Source organism: Carcharhinus amblyrhynchos, chromosome 18 (assembly GCF_965287045.1).
Source record: "Carcharhinus amblyrhynchos chromosome 18, sCarAmb.v2.hapA, whole genome shotgun sequence".
NCBI classification, from domain to species: Eukaryota; Metazoa; Chordata; class Chondrichthyes; order Carcharhiniformes; family Carcharhinidae; genus Carcharhinus; species Carcharhinus amblyrhynchos.
The window spans coordinates 8,501,251-8,518,004 of NC_137341.1; the positions used below are offsets into that span (position 1 = coordinate 8,501,251).

The window sequence follows — 16,754 nt, forward strand, 5'->3', positions numbered from 1 at the left end:
GAAATGATTATTCAGGCTTGAATATTTTAAAATTATCATCAATACTTCAAATTCTACCTATGGAAATCAATTGACATTTATGTTCGACAAAAGAAACTGAGACAAAGAACAAAGAACAAGGCAGCACAGGAAGAGGCCCTTCGGCCCACCAAGCCTGTGCCGATACGTGGTTTCAGAACAAGTATATGCCTGTGAAAATGAAGGATAAAGATGCAAGATTCGGGAACGCTGGATAACAAGAGAGACTGTGAGCTAAGTGAAAAAGGAGGCATACATAAATTTCAGAAAATCGAAAACGGATAAGATCCTTGAGGAATACAAAGGTAGCAGGAAAGGGCTTAAACAGGGACTTAGGAAAGCAAAGTGGGGGGGGGCCATGAAATGGCCTTGGCAGGCAGGATGAAGGATAATCATGAGGCTTTTTATCTGTATATAAGGAGGAAGAGGGGAGCTGAGGGAACAGTGGGTCCACTCAAGAACAGTGGAGGGTATTTGTGTGTGGAGCCAGAGGAGGTGGGTGAGGTCCACAACGAGTATTTTGCATCAGTGTTCACAAAGGAGAAGGATGTGGTGGATGGTGAGTGTAGAAAGGAGGATGTTGACATTCCAGGACATGTTGTGGTAAAAAGGGAGAAGGAGTATTGGAGGTTTTGATAAACATTAAGCCCCCAGGACTAGATTGAACCTGTTAGAGAAATTCAGAAAATCTTGGGATTTAAAAACTAGTGAACTTACTAAACAAGGGAGATTAACTTAGGGTAAGGACCACAAAATGACTTATACTTATGTTACGCAAAGGTACTACTTGCATAGGTACTCACATAACTACTGCTATAGAAATTAAACATGTATTTTAGAATTAAACAAGTATTTTTGAATATATTGTGCACCTTGGCCAAAATGCAAGCTGTCCTGGAGCATAATGGGAAGAGAGTTAAACCAGAGAGACCACATTCTCTGGGAACAACAAACCACACAGTACAGTTGCATTATCAGAAGAAAGTCAAGGAGACTGCACATTCTCATACTTTAGACAGCGAATAAACGTGTATCAAGTGTTCAATTCCTACTGATAATAAGGCAGAACGAGACAGTAGGAACTTCACCTTTTCAACTCTGTGGCTTGTGATGGGAAAGCAACTTTTGAACTTCACAGATTTATGTAAGTGAGGTTGCCTAGTAACAGCGAGTAGGAACTTCTGGATCCTATAGACCAATGAATTCCTAATTCTGCTAGAAGGTGCGATGTGATTGGCCAAGGTAAATAACATGCACCGATGCGATTGGAGCATCCAGTTAGGATGACAGGGTAGGCGGGAGAATTGAAACTTTGAAAATGTCTCACCGTTTCGCCATTGCATTGTAAATTTCAGAAAAGAGTTGGTGTGTCCGGCTTCCTTTCTCCCGGCACGTGTTGGTCAATAAAGGGGGTGGTGGGGATGTGACCGATAGCTCATTAGACACTGGGGTCGGGAGTGAGTTGGGTGATAGGGTAGGTTTGGGTGAAAGGAGAATTATCAGGGAGAAGGAGGTTCTGAGAGGCACTGGTGGGTTGGACTGCGTCTGTTTCAATGCGAGGAGTGTGACGGGTAAGACAGATGAGCTTAGGGCCTTGATGTTTGTGAGGAAGTTAGATGTGGTGGCAGTAACGGAGACGTGGTTACGTGAAGGGCAGGATTGGCAGCTGAATGTTCCTGGGTATAAGTGTTTTAGGTGTGACAGAGGAGGGTTGAAGAGAGGTGGTGGGGTGGCGCTGTTAGTAAAGGAGCACATCACAGCAGTGCAGAGGGAGGACAATATGGAGGAGTTAGGGATTGAGTCGCTGTGGGTGGATTTGAGGAATAAAAAGGGAGAGATTACGATGCTAGGGGTATACTACAGGCCACCCAACAGCCCGAGGTCAGTGGAGGAAGGTATTTGCAGAGGCAGAGTACTTGCAGAGTAGGGTGGTGGAGGCAGGCACGTTGGACTTGTTTAAGGTTTACTTAGATAGACACATGAGCAAAGCAAGGATGGAGGGTTATAGTAGAGGGTATTAAATAGGGTCAGAGCCTCGGGACAACACCAGAAATGTAGTATTACATGTTAATGTTTTGTCTTTTTATTCCACAGGGTCGGTCCACCTTGTTGTCAAACGAGGGGCAGGCACACGGTGGGTCGTGCGTGGGCTGCTCTTGGAGGTTCCAGGAGTGGCCTAGTACTTCGTGTTGTTGTGTGTGCTTAATCCTGGACCAGCAGACGGGCACCGTAACAGCTCAGTGACTATCACTGCTAGCTGTGCAGATACATGGATTTGGGCCTGTGTCTGTGGGAGTTTGCGCATTCTCCCTGTGGTTGCGTGGGTTTCCTCCGGGCGCTCCGGTTTCCTCCCACACCCCAAAGATGTGCTCTTAGGCTGATTGGTTTACCAAATTGACACTATTCTCCCCTGAATCTGGCTACATTAGGGGTTCCACTCACATACACACAGGGCAGGGTAGGTGTAGGACGATGCGGCGGCGCGGGCTCGTTGGGCCGAAGGGCCTGTTTCCCGTGCTGGGTTGTTCTTTGTAATGAAGAACATCTTTAATCAGTCGACTGTCTTTTGAGCATCTTTGTACTCAGCTGTTCAGCTCAATACTTAGCTTCTGCAAGAAAGCCTCTGCTTCAGATATATCCCAGAATACCGAGGGAGGCGAGGGAAGAAATTGCTGAGCCCCTGGCCAAATTCTTTGTATCTTCTTTAGCCATGGGTGAGGATACCAGAGGATTGGAGAGTGGCTAACATTGTTCCTCTGTTTAAGAAGGGCAGAAGAGACAATCTGGGAAATTATAGGCCAGTGAGCCTTACATCAGTGGTGGGGAAATTATTGGAGATTTTTAGATACAGCATATACTCACATCTGGAAGAAAATAGGCTTATCAGCGATAGGCAGTATGGTTTTGTGAAAGGGAAGTCATGTCTCACAAACTTGATTGAGTTCTTTGAGGAAATGACTAGAAAAATTGACCAGAGCAGGGCAGCAGACGTTGTATACGTGGACTTTGGTAAAGCCTTCAATAAGGCTCCTCATGGCAGGCTGATACAGAAGGTGAAGTCAAATAGGATCTGAAATGAGCTGGTAAGATGGATACAAAACTGGCTTGGGGATAGAAAAGAGCCAGTAGCAGTGGAAGGGTACTTTTCTAACTGGAGGTCTGTGACAAGCGGTGTTCCACAAGGATCAGTGCTGGGCCCTATGTTGTTTGTAACATATGTAAATTATTTGGAGGAAAATGTAGGTAGTCTGATCAGTAAACCTGCAGATGATACAAAAATTGGCGGATCGTGAGGAGGATTGTCTGAGGACGCAGCAGGATATAAATCAGCTGGAGACCTGGGCCGAAAGATGCAGATGGAATTTAACCCGAACAAATATGAAGTGATGTGATTTGGAAGGTCTACTGCAGAAGGAAAGTATAAATGGTAGAGCCTTAGAAATATTAGCATACAAAGGGATCTAGGTACGCAGATCCACAGTTCTCTGAAGGTGGCAACTCAGGTGGACAAAATGGTCAAAAAGGCATATGGCATGCTAGCCTTCATCGGTCAGGGTGTTGAGTACAGGAATTGGAAAATCAAGTTGCAGCTGTATAAGACTTTGCTTAACCCGCATTTGGAGTATTGTGTATAATTCTGGTCACCACACTACCAGAAGGATGTTGACGCATTGGAAAGTGTGAAGAAGAGATTTACCAGGATGTTGCCTGGTTTGGAGGATATGGACTATGAAGAAAGACTGAATAAACTTGGATTGTTTTCACTGGAGCGTCAGGGGATGAGGGGGGACCTGATAGAGGTTTACAAGATTATGACAGGCTTGGATAGAGTGGATACTCAGAGTCTTTTTCCTAGGGTCGAAGGGTCAATTACTCAGGGCCATAGGTTGAAAGCGAGAGGGTGAAAGTTGAAAAGAGATGTAGGGGGCAGGTTTTTCACACAGAAGGTAGACAAGTTGGGCTGAAGGGCCTGTTTCCATGCTGTAAACCTCTATGACTCTACGTCTGAGAAGCTTTAGCCAGCAAGGTTTAATTTTAAAGAATGCAAAACACTGCAGATGCTGGAATCTGAAACAAAAGCAGAAAATGCTGGAAAATCTCAGCAGGTCTGACAGCATCTGTGGAGACAGAATAGAGCCAACATTTCGAGTCTGGATGACCCTTCGTCAGAGGTGTGCTTGAAAGACTTGAAACGTTGGCTCTATTCCCTCTCCCCAGATGCTGTCAGACCTGCTGAGATTTTTCAGCATTTTTCTGTTTTTGTTTTACATTTAAACTGGTGTTTAAATAGAAGGCACACAGCCTCATTACAAGATATAAATTGCCAGTTTGCCTCTTTGGACAGAGTGCCCACCTCTCGTGCCCCCACTGTTAAAAGCTGAAGAAGGCAAGGTGGAGGCTGGATTCAGGTTTGTAAAGTACCAACAGACACAAAACTTCCGATGTTTAAGGATTAAAATACCAACAGCCCCCACCACCATCCCCCCATCATTTGTTTCTACTTCAACCTCTAACCGTAGAAATAATTCCTCAGCACCAGAGACCAATATAACAATATTTATCTTCATAACAGCGACCATTTATATAGAATCTTTAACGCAACAAAAAATCTCAAGGCATTTCATAAGAGCGTTATAAAACAAATTAGGTCTCTGAGCCACAAAGGAGATATTAGATCAGTGAACAGAGATTTGTTTTAAGGGGTGTCTTAAAGGAGTAAAAGGAGATAGAGAGGTGAAGAAGTGTAGGGTTGGTATTTTGTAGTTTGGGCATTATAATCTCAATCTCTTGCATTTAATCATGTATCTCTGAACTTCTGTTCTAGATTTCCAATACTGGAACCAGTCACTACACTGCAATAATTTTAAACACTACTAGTATTGTCCTACATCCAATAAGTACTCAACTCATTCAAATCTTTCTTTCAATTTGTATTTCCTTTTTATCAGCCTAGTAACTCTTAACTTCTTTCCCATAATGCGTACACCATTACTGCAGTTATCTAACTCAGGAGTTCCTAACCTTTTGGCTGCTAAGATTCTCACCTTCCCATGTCACACAACTCTCTGCAATACAAAACAAGTATCCTTTCTGTATAAAAATTATACAGATTGTAAAACACTATAATTAGATTCTTTGTAAAACTTGTACAAAATACAATTGTACAGTTATACAACTAGCCATACAATGAGCGGCACAGTGGTTAGCACTGCTGCCTCACAGCTCCAGAGACCAGGGTTCAATTTCAACTTTGGGTGACTGTGTGGAGTTTGCACATTCTTCCTGTATCCATATAGGCTTCCTCTGAGTGCTCTGCTTTACTCCCACACTCCAAAGATGTGCAGGTTAGGTGGATTGGCCATGCTAAATTGCCCCTTAGTGTCCAAAGATAGAACATAGAACGCTACAGCACAAACAGGCCCTTCGGCCCACAAGTTGCACCGATCACATCTATACCTACTAAGCCATAGACCTATCTATAACCCCCAATCCCATTAGATCCCATATACTCATCCAGAAGTCTTTTAAAAGACCCCAGCGAGTTCGCCTCCACCACCACCGACGGCAGCCGATTCCATTCACTCACCACCCTCTGAGTGAAAAACTTACCAGTAACATCTCCTCTGTACTTGCTTCCCTGCACCTTAAATCTGTGTCCTCTCATAGCGACCATTTCAACCTGGGGAAATAGCCTCTGAGAATCCACCCTATCTATTCCTCTCCACATCTTATAAACCTCTATCAGGTTGCCTCTCAACCTTCGTCTCTCCATGGAGAAGGGACCTCGCTCCCTCAACCTATCTTCATAAGGCATGTCTCCCAATCCAAGAAACATCCTTGTAAATCTCCTCTGCACTCTTTCAATAGCTTCCACATCCTTCCTATAGTGAGGCAACCAGAACTGCGCACAGTACTTCAAGTGGGGTCTGACAAGGGTCTTATAAAGTTGCAGCATTACCTCCTGACTCCTAAACTCAATCCCTTGATTAATGAAGGCAAATGTACAGGTTAGGTGGATTGGCAATGCTAAATTGCCCCTTAGTGTCCAAAGATGTGCAGGTTAGGTGGATTGGCCATGCTAAATTGCCCCTTAGTGGCCAAAGATGTGTGGGTTAGGTAGATTGGCCATGGTAAATTGTGCCTTAGTGTTCGAAGATGTGCGGTTAGGGGGATTAGTGGGGTAAATACATGAGATTACAAGGGTAAGGCCTGGCTGGGTGCTCTGCCGGAGAGTCGGTGCAGACTTATGGGCTGAATGGCCTCCTTCTGCACTTTTGTGATTCTGTGATTCTATTCATATAACATGCTGTTATTGTTTGAGCTCTACATACAACGTAACCGCTATCTTCTTCGGCTGAGAGTCTCTGTTTTCTCCATACCCCTGACTGTCCAGAAACGTCTTAGATAATTATTCTTGCAATTTCCAAGTTCACCGCACCTTAAACAGGTTTTCTAAAAAAAAATACATACATTTGTATAAATATAGCACTTGACACAATTCTGACTCCCAACGGTACGGCAAAGAGGGATCCAATTACAACTTTCCCACTCTGATATCATTCACTCACAAAATGACAAGCACATGGCATACACATTTTATTATATCTGTCTAAATTGACATTAATGTGTTAACTTAATATAATTCAGTTGTAACAAGTCCTGTCTTGACCTGCACTTTTCCCACCCAAATGGTGCATGCACTCATTGGAATGACGTACGCTTTTCCAATGGTGGGGTTTTCACACGATAGCTGTAACCACCCAGCCCAGGCATAGCTAAGGGACAATTTAGCATGGCCAACCCAACCTAACCTACACATCTTTGGACACAAAGGGGCAATTTAGCATGACTAATCCACCTAACCAACACATCTTTGGACTTTGAGAGGTGCATCTGGAGGAAACCCATGTAGACGCGGGGAGAATGTGCAAACTTTGCACAGTCACCCAAGGCTGGAATTGGACCCAGATTCCTTGTTCTATGAGTCAGAAGTGCTAACTACTATGTCACCCTGGTTGAAAACACCTATTGCAGCTGAGGTCTTATTAGCTTCTCCTATTTTATGGTCTTATCAACCCGAGGTGTCTCCTGTGACACCTCCTTCTCCAAATTCGTATATTCTTTGACAGCACTGGTCTTACTTCAACTTTCCAATCTAAACTTGCCAAGCCACACTCAAGTTGAATTGCAGTTGCCACATTTTTAGCCAATTCCCTGTCCTTACAATACACCTTTGCTGCTTCATTTAATGCTCTGAAGAATTAACTGTACTCATATTTTATCATCTGCAAACTTCCACACAACTCCCTCAAGGCTTCACTATATCAGTGATACGCACAGTGAACAACTGGACTCAGAATTGAACCCTGTGGGACACAATTATCTGCTTTCAACCACTCTGGCAAAATTGCCTGGTTCCCCACTTCTAACCAACTTTATATCATTATTTTTAATGTATTCATTTTTATGTACCAGCGGTCGGTGAGGTTCCTCAAGTACTCAAAAATTTGTACTTTGCATTTAGTATAGTATCTTCGTGTAGAGAAACAGTTATGAAATAAAATAGACACAGAACTTGAGTATTGCTGAAAAATTAAACATCTCGTCAAAGTTTTTCATCTTGCGCTCATCAGGACAGATGCAAGAATGCCAAATTTCAAATGGAGCAACAATTTATACTGCAAGAGAAAAAAAACTACTGATTGGTTGACAAGTCAAGTTGGATTATTTGAAACATCGCCATTGAGAATGCATTTTGTTCGAATCATAGTGATTAAAAGAAGGCCCAAAGCCTGGACTAACATAGGAACACTACAGTACAGAAAGAGGCCATTTTGCCTATCAAGTCTGCACCGACCACAATCCCACCCAAGACCTACCCACATATCCCTACATATTTACCCACTAATCCCTTTAACCGACACATCTTAGAATACTAAAGGCAATTTTAGCATGGCCAATCAACCTAACCCGCACATCTTTGGACTGTGGGAGGAAACAGGAGCACCCGGAGGAAACCCACACAGACAAGGGGAGAATGTGCAAACTCCACACAGGCAGTGACCCAAGCCGGGAAACGAACCCAGGTCCCTGGAGCTGTGAAGCAGCAGTGCTAACCACTGTGCTACCATGCCACCCTACATCATGCTAAATTGCCCCTTTGTCAACTAGTTCTCGTTCTTTGGACAATATCTTTGTCTTTGGTAATAATCAGCAAAATGGATGCCAAGACAAGACAAAGTTGGGTGAGAAAAAGCTTTGGCAAAGAATTTGATTTGTAAGGAGGAGCTGAAAAGAGGGAAGGGGATGCAGAGGTACAGAGGTTCAGGGGGCAAATACCAGTCCGTTGCCAAGGCAGACATCAAATGGTGAAGTGAGTGGAGGAGAATTCACATTGGGTCAGTCAGAATATGGAAAGGTTTTAACAAAACAAAGTGTGGTCGGGCTGGAGGAGGTTACTGGCATAGGAAGGCAGGAGGTCATGGAAGGGTTTAAACAGCAGGGTGAAAATTTTATATTTGTATTGAAAAGAAACCCCAAGGACTGTGGTAATGGTTAAGCAGGCCTTGGTGTGAGATAGCCCAAAGAAACTTTGGAAACTACAAGTTAGGAAATCAGCATTTTAAATGCAACATGGTGCAGTGAATTACACTACTTATAATTTCTGTTCTTTTGTCATTAGACTGGCTGTTTGCTAGAAAAATAAAACTGTACTCTAAAAACACCAGTATCAATAGACATCTTTGAAATGAAATTTTGCAGACTTGGGGCATTGTCCATGGGGTAACAGTTCCAGTCTGACAATAGGAATGTAAAATAGATGGCCCAGAATCAGGATACCAGGATAACATAGGTAGAAAAGATGTCTTAAAATTGTACAAATAATTTTTAATTTTGTAAAAATATACGTGTTGTTGGTGTGGAACTAGTTTGGCTGGATTTAGGTGGAATGATATATGGTTCAGTTTTCAGAGCAATGGAAAATTTTCTGTGAAGGACGCAGTCATTGGGCTAGATTTTCCAACTTCACCCGGGGCTAGGATTCATTCAGTCCCGCTGCACTGGATAGAGATTTGGCTACACGCCAAATTCTCTGTTCTTGTGGGCAGCAACGGGGGGACGTGAACAACTGGAGAAATCTGTCCATTACATTAGTGATGACACATTCGGTGCCAGTTAGGCAGTGGCTGCACTTAAGACACATACAATTCACCAAAGATCCTTGGACAGCACAACCACTTCCAAATCCACAACCATTTCCATCCAGAAGGACAAGGGCAGCAGATACATGGGAACACCACATGTTCCCCTCCAAGCTTCTCACCATCCTGACTTGGAAATGTATCACCATCCCTTTGCAGTCACTGGGTCAAAATCCTGGAATTCAGTCCCTAACGGCATTGTGGGTCAACCCACAGCACATGGGCTGCAGCGATTCAAGAAGGCAGCTCACCACCACCTTCTCAAGGGCAACCAGGGATGGGCAATAAATGCTGGCCAGCTAGCGACACCCATGTCCCACAAATGAATTTTAAAAATGTGCAACAACTAACCTGCAGGGAACAGTCTGACTGATGGTTCTTTTGCCATTCCGCCTAGCTGGATCCGAGACTAATTTGCACTTGCCATAATGAATGGCCTGGAAAATTAATGTGTGTCCTGTCTCAATCTGGGCGTCACTCCTTAAGTGTTTCAGACCACTGGGTCTTTCAACGCGCAAGCTTGAAATAAACACTGAATCAAACAAACAAAACCATGCGTGCGTATAACAACGAAACAAATCCTGCAAGACTGCAATTTAGATTTTGATTTCAGACCTCCTACTTAAAATGAAATGAGAGCACCATATCTAGAAATGTACCCTCAAAAAGCAGATGAGAACTTAAAACCCAACAAAACTTCAAGCTGATAAAAACAGGCCTTTTTCAAAAAAATTTAATCCGTGAGGAAATATGAGCCTTGGAACTATTGTGTGTTTCCAATACACCACACGTCTACTGCCAGTTACAGGTGAAATTCAACGCTTTAAGTCATGACTGTTGGCCAAGTTTGGGAACTGGAGTTGAAAGAGATGTGGTGGTCCCTCTACACATTTAACTATTCTCCGAATTTGATTTGCATCAGGCAAAGCTTTGCAAAGCTATATTGCTATTGCTGTACTATTCACAACAGAAAAGTGCTGTAGGGGTTTGTGAGATGGTGCACAGCAGTTTGCATTTCTGGAACATATAATGAAAACAGAAAATGCTGGAAATACTCAGTTAACATCTGTGGAGAGAGAGAGAGAGAGAGAGACATAAGTTGGAATTTTACCATCCCATCCATCATGAGAATCGGAGCAGGCGAGGGGCGGACAAGGCGCCTTTCACCAGGCTGATACCGGAGACGAGGGGGTTAGCTTACGAGGAGAGATTAAATAGACTGGGCCTGTACTTGTTGGAGTTTAGGAGGCTGAGGGGGGATCCTATAGAGACTTACAAGATAATGAAGGGGCTAGATAGGGTAGAGGTAGAGAGATTCTTTCCGCTTAGAAAGGAAAACAGAACGAGAGGGCACAGCCTCAAAATAAGGCGGGGGGAGGCAGTTTAGAACAGAGTTGAGGAGGAACTTCTTCGATCAAAGGGTGGTGAGTCTCTGGAATTCTCTGCCCATCGAAGTGGCGGAGGCTACCTCGTTGAATATCTTTAAGTCACGGGTCGATAGGTTTCTGATAGACAAGGGAATTAAGGGTTATGGGGAGAAAGCGGGAAAGCGGAACTGATCCACTTCAGATCAGCCATGATGTTATTGAATGGCGGGGCAGGCTTGAAGGGCTAGATGGCCTACTCCTGCTCCTATTTCTTATGTTCTTACGTTCATTGGGAAGGTCCGTTGACCTCGGCCGGGATTTTACGGCCACACTCATCCAAGAGCAGAAAATCCTACCCAAAGTCAACGGACCTTTGCATGGTCCTGTCCTGCCTGCTACAATTCCTGTGGCGGACACGATGGGAAAATTCCCCCTATAGATTTCTGGCAGAATTTTCCTATTTTTGGCAGTGGTGCAGTGGGCAGGAGGGACAGTGTTGAAGCTGCCGGCCGCAGCGACAGCTGCGTTGTCCAGCTGATAGTGGAGAAAAGAGGAGTAGGTCCCAAGACATGACGTTGGCGGAGTGGGTTCAATCAGGTTTTAAAGGCCAGGGTGCATCTTTTTTTAAAAAGTGCCCAAATACAAAAAAAGTCAAAACTGAAAATCTCCCGCCCCAAACTCCACCCATGTGGAACGCATTCCATACATAACAGTGGCACGGTGGTTAGTACTGCTGCCTCACAGCGCCAGAGACTGGGATCGATTTTAGCCTTGGGTCACTGTCCGTGTGGAGTCTGCATGTTCTCCCCACGTCTGTGTGGGTTTTCTCTGGGTGCTCCGGTTTCCTCCCGTGCTCCGAAAGACGTGCTGGTTGGGTGCATCGGCCATGCTAAATTCTTCCTCAGTGTACCCAAACAGTTGCCAGAGTGTGGCGACCAGGGGATTTTCTACTTTAGCTGCATCTATGAACGTTTCCCATTCGTTTCAATGGTACTGAGTTCCTCTTTACGAACATACAAATTAAGAGCAGGATAATCGGCCCTTCGAGCCTGTTCCACTGTAACATAACTTGCCAACTCTTATACTCGATACCCCAGCTGATGAAGGCAAGCATGCCGTATGCCTTCTTGACCATGTTATCCACCTGTGTTGCCACTTTCAGGGATCTGTGTACCTGTACACCCTCTGCCCGTCCTAAGGGTTTTGTCATTTACTGTATAATTTGTACCTGAATTTGATTTTCCAAAACGTATCACCTTGCATTTGTCTGGATTAAACTCTATCTGCCCTCTCTTTGACCCAGTTCGCAATCTATCTACATCCTGCTGTATCCACTGCATACTACGAAAGCTGGAGCCTGACACCAAAACAGAAAATGTTGGAAAATCTCAGCGGGTCTGACAGTATGTATGGACAGAGACTAGAGCCAACATTTCAAGTCTGGATGACCCTCTGTCAGCTCTGATGGTACGGAGATGCCGGTGTTGAATTGGAGCAAACACAGTAAGAAGTCTCACAGCACCAGATTAAAGACCAACAGGTTGGAACACATCTACCACTAACCTGATGAAGGAACAGCGTCCCGAAAGCTAGTGGCGTTTTCTACCAAATAAACTTGTTGGACTTTAACCTGGTGTTGTGGACTTCTAGCTCTGATGCTGCCAGACCCACTGAGTTTCTCCAGCATTTTCTATTCTAGTTGCATCTATGAATGTTTCCCATTCGTTTCAATGGTATTGGGTTGCTCCATACAAACATACAAATTAGGAGCAGGATAATCAGTGCTTAGAGTCTGTCCCGCTGCCATTCACTGAGGTCATGGCTGTTCGGACTGTAACCTCAACCCCACTGTACCGCCTGAAACTGGTGACCTTTCACCTTTCGGACTGAAGAAGCCAAGTTAAATAAACAATATTTCAGCAAAGTTGTCAGATTTAACGCTTCAGTTCTTCCAATGCCTGAGGACTGAGGGGCAAAAATGTCGAATTGATCCTTTGAAAAATGCTAGCAATGCTTTGAATTTTAAAAAGCATTTAAGACACAGAGTAAAGCAGAAATGACCTTAAAACATCATAATGATGTTGAATGAAAGGCGAGTTAATGTTTAGGGGGGGGAACTATTTTTGCAAACTAATCCCAACAGTACATAAAATATTCAGAAATAAATTTGTAAAATACAGTACCAAAGAGTCCAATTTTGGTATTCATGTGCTGAATGTAGAAACAGTCAGGCCTGACCACAGCAAAGGTAACCCTTGCAAGAGATTTTCAACTGAAAAAACTAATTTATTGGAGCATTTTCTAGCTAAAGAAATTGGTGTTTTGATATGTCACTAAGAATATGGTTTCATTTCCAGATTATATCACAGAATCAGACCATTCAGCCCATCAAGCAACCACAATCCCACCCGGATCCTATCCCCATAAAAAAATCCCCGAGTTGCCACACTCCAGCACCTGTCCATAAAATGTAGCAGCAGACTTAGGCCAGTCGGCCTATCAAGTCGATCATGCTGGGTACACGAAGGGACACTGTGTAGATTGTGGGAGTTAGTGGGTTAAATACGTAGGATTACAGGGATAGGACTTGGGAAGGATGCTCCATCAGAGAATCTATGCAGGATAGATGGACCAAATGGCCACCTTCTGCACTGCAAGGATTCTACGATTCTAATGTACCCTGGTAGCTGCTGAGAGCACAAAAAAAATGTTTCAAGACCAATTATTGATATACAAAGGTAGGAATCAAATTTCCCACAGCTTATTATTTGCTTGAGCAACTCAAGAGCTCATAACAATGTGAACAAGAAAGTAGCAGAGAATAAAAGCTATTCAGGGTATCAAGACAGTCGCTTCTATACAGAATGTATGTTGCATCTGTTTGCTTCAACAATTCTCTCTCCTTGAACACACTTATTCGGGCGCAACTATCTCTCTCCAATACACTGCCTCAACAACCATTATTCAGGCAAGATCCTCGGGCAGTGTCAGCTGGCTATTCGACAAGAGGGTCCATCACAGCTGAGTCTCAACCTGCTCTATATTTGAAGTAAATATATACTGCCAGCAGTGCACACTGGATTGAAGTAACAGGGACACAAACGTTTGCCTAGCTCAGCCTTTCTCAAAGTGTGGCCCATAGACCACTGTGAAGCTACGTGCTTTACCAGAATTAAGGTTTAAACTAATTCAAAAATAAGAGATTTCCCACTTAAGGCCTTTTTTTTTCCTCACAAAAGGTCGTGAATCTTTGGAACTCACTCCCCTGGAGGCAGGGTCATTGAACATTCTGAAGGCCAGGGTAGATAGAGTCTTCAGTAACAATGGAGTTATGGGAGGGGTGCTGGTCAGGGAGGAATGGAGAGTTGAGGCCACAATCAGATCAATTGAACGGTGGAGCAGGCTTGAGGGGATGAATGGCTTACTTCTACTCTGTTTGTTCAGATGTGAGGGTCCTAAATATAGTTCCGGTCACCCTATTATAGAAAGGATATTATTAAACTGGAAAGAATTTAACCAGAAAATATTTACTAGGATGCTACCGAGACTTGATGGTTTGAATTATAAGGAGAGGTTGGATTGACTGGGATTTTTTTTTCCTGGAGCGTAGGAGGCTTAGGAGTGATCTTGTAGAGGTCTATAAAATAATGAGGGGCATAAATCAGCTAGTTAACATCTTTTCCCAAAGATAGGGCACTCTAAACCTAGACGGCATAGGTTTAAGGTGAGAGGGGGGAGAAACAGAAGGGTCTAGAGGGACAATTTTTTCATTCATTTGGTGGAGTGTGTCTGGAATGACCTGCCAGAGACAGTAGTAGAAGCTTGTACAATTTTGTCTTTTATAAAGCATTTAGACAGTTATATGGGTAAGATGGGTACAGAGATATATGGGCCAAACGCAGGCAACTGAGACTTGTTCAGTGGTTTAAAAAAAGGGCTGAAGGGCCCTTTTCCATGCTATGACTGTATGGCAATGACTCCAGGTGGTCTGCATGCTGATCCAAAATACAAGTCACTGGCAAACAACACCAAAGCTGATGCCATACGAGGGGACAGGGCATAGCCTCGTCCCACCACTGCACAATGTCACACAGACAGGCCAACTCCTGCAGGGCACCAGTCATCACAGCTATGAGCAACAACAACATAGTTTTATCAGCAAGATGTTACTGTTTGATTCATTTCAAAGTATTAGCTTCTCAGAAGAAAATTATCATGATGATTTTATAACACACTAGAAAGTTTCAAATAAACACATTCTCTTGTACTGCCAAAGTTTACAACGTGAAAATACCTTTGCTTTTGGTTTGAATTCATTCTGAAGAATCAGAGAATCCTTACAGTAAGAGGCCATTCAGCCCATCGAGCCTGCACCAACAATCCCACCCAGGCCCTATCCCTGTAACCCATATTTCTCCTGCTAGTCCCCCTGACACTAAGGAGCAAATTTAGCATACCCAATCCACTTCACCCACAGATCTTTGGATTGTGGGAGTAAACTGGAGGAAACCCACACAGACATGGGGAGAACGTGCAGACTCCGCGCTGACAATGACCCAAGCCGGGAATCAAATCTAGGTCCCTGGTGGTGTGAGGCAGCAGGGCTAACCACTGATATTTAATTAAAAATATGCATATACACTTATTCCAATTATTAGTGAAAAGGCTATGATAATATTTTCCTCAAGTATAGACACTATCACCAGGGAGACTGGAAGTGACCCACAGATGACAGAGTTTGAGAACTGCTGCCGTAGCCTCACCCTGAGAAGTTGCGGCAAAGAACAAGAGTCCTCTCATCTCATAGAATCCCTGCAGTACAAAAGGAGGCCATTCGGTCCATCGAGTCTGCAGTGACTGCAATCCCACCCCAGGCCCTATCCCCGTAATCCCATGCATTTACCCTAGCTAGTCCCCCTACGGGGCAATCCACCTAACCCGCACATATTTGGAATCCCAGTTGGGGTTAGCTCCCTCAGTAGTTGGGGGTTTTTAAACCCATGACCTCCCTGATTCAACTTGCATCCGATCCACTTGATTGTGGAGGCTGGCAAGACAGTGAAATTTCATGGTGGGGGTGGGGGAGCGGAGATGGGGTGGAGGTGTGTGGCAAAGCAAAAACAAAATAAGCAAAAGTTAACCACTGAACAAGCCCCAGTTGCCCGAGTTTGGCCCATATCCCTCTGTACCCATCTTACCCAAATAACTGTCTCAATGCTTTTTAAAGGACAAAATTGTACCTGCCTCCTAACTTTCCATCCTAGATTATTTATGGCGGTTTTTGTTGGCATGTCATTACCATGGTCCCAGTAGTTTTTGAGAATCATATTTCACCCCGGCTCTCTACCTGTGCTTATCCTGCCAACCTCCCATTCCCTCTCCTGTCTTGAAGATCAAGTTAACCTTGACTCCAATCCCAAGTTTTGCTTGAAGCTTGTTTAGTTTGGCAGCAGCACGCCAGTAAGTTGGACCCTGGTAACTTTCATGAATACTAGCCTCCCAACTTGCGAAGGCAGCAGTCTGTCTTGATGATCTGGGGGCAAGAGAATGACAAGAGGCCACTTTATTCAACCCCCACCCCCTCAAGATATTATTTACCCACCGTGAGCTGGTGACAGATCCTCGAATCTCCTGCCAGTTCCTTCATGATTGCGGATATTGTGCCCCCCACAGTTTCCAGCCGAGATCTCCCATTCCTGGCGTCCAGCAGTTCAACCCTCGCACCGGTCCCCTCGCTCCGGTGAATGCGGAAACGTTGTGCCCCAGTTGCATATCAATTGATGCTGGGGATTAAGAGTTACCAAGAATCTCTTTAAGCGGCGCTCGCTGGCCCCGGGCGGCGGTGTCAGCCCCATAAAGCGAGCAGCAGCTCTCGTAAATGGCCAGTGCCAAACATGCTTCCCTTTCAGAGTAAAGAGCGGTGGCTGCCAGCGAGCTTCCAACTCGGCAAGGGCATTGCCCAGTAACAAGAACAGCCATAGCAATGGAAACCCGGGAAACAGTCAATGAAGCAGCAATGTTTATTATGAAGGCGGAGCAACGGGTCACGGAGTTAACTAAATTGCAGAACGCACTTGAGTGCTGAGCAAGGTGATACCAGTGAGGGTGGGAGGTGGTGGGGGCGGGGGATTCTCAGTAGCTGTTGAAGGGTAGAAATTAGGAGGGC

General features: G+C 44.4%; 1 protein-coding gene across 3 annotated transcripts in view; it reads right to left on the reverse strand.

Moving 5' to 3' along the window:
- The window catches only part of LOC145354813 (kinesin-like protein KIF19), a 159,338-nt gene extending 142,808 nt beyond the window's left edge, over positions 1-16,530 (reverse strand). For all 3 annotated transcript variants that reach the window (XM_080206312.1, XM_080206313.1, XM_080206311.1), the window contains exon 1: positions 16,191-16,530. In XM_080206312.1, the coding sequence (XP_080062438.1) occupies positions 16,191-16,235 (45 nt within the window). In that variant the 5' untranslated portion in view covers positions 16,236-16,530. The remainder of the gene's footprint in view (positions 1-16,190) is intronic.
- Positions 16,531-16,754: the final 224 nt, after the last annotated feature.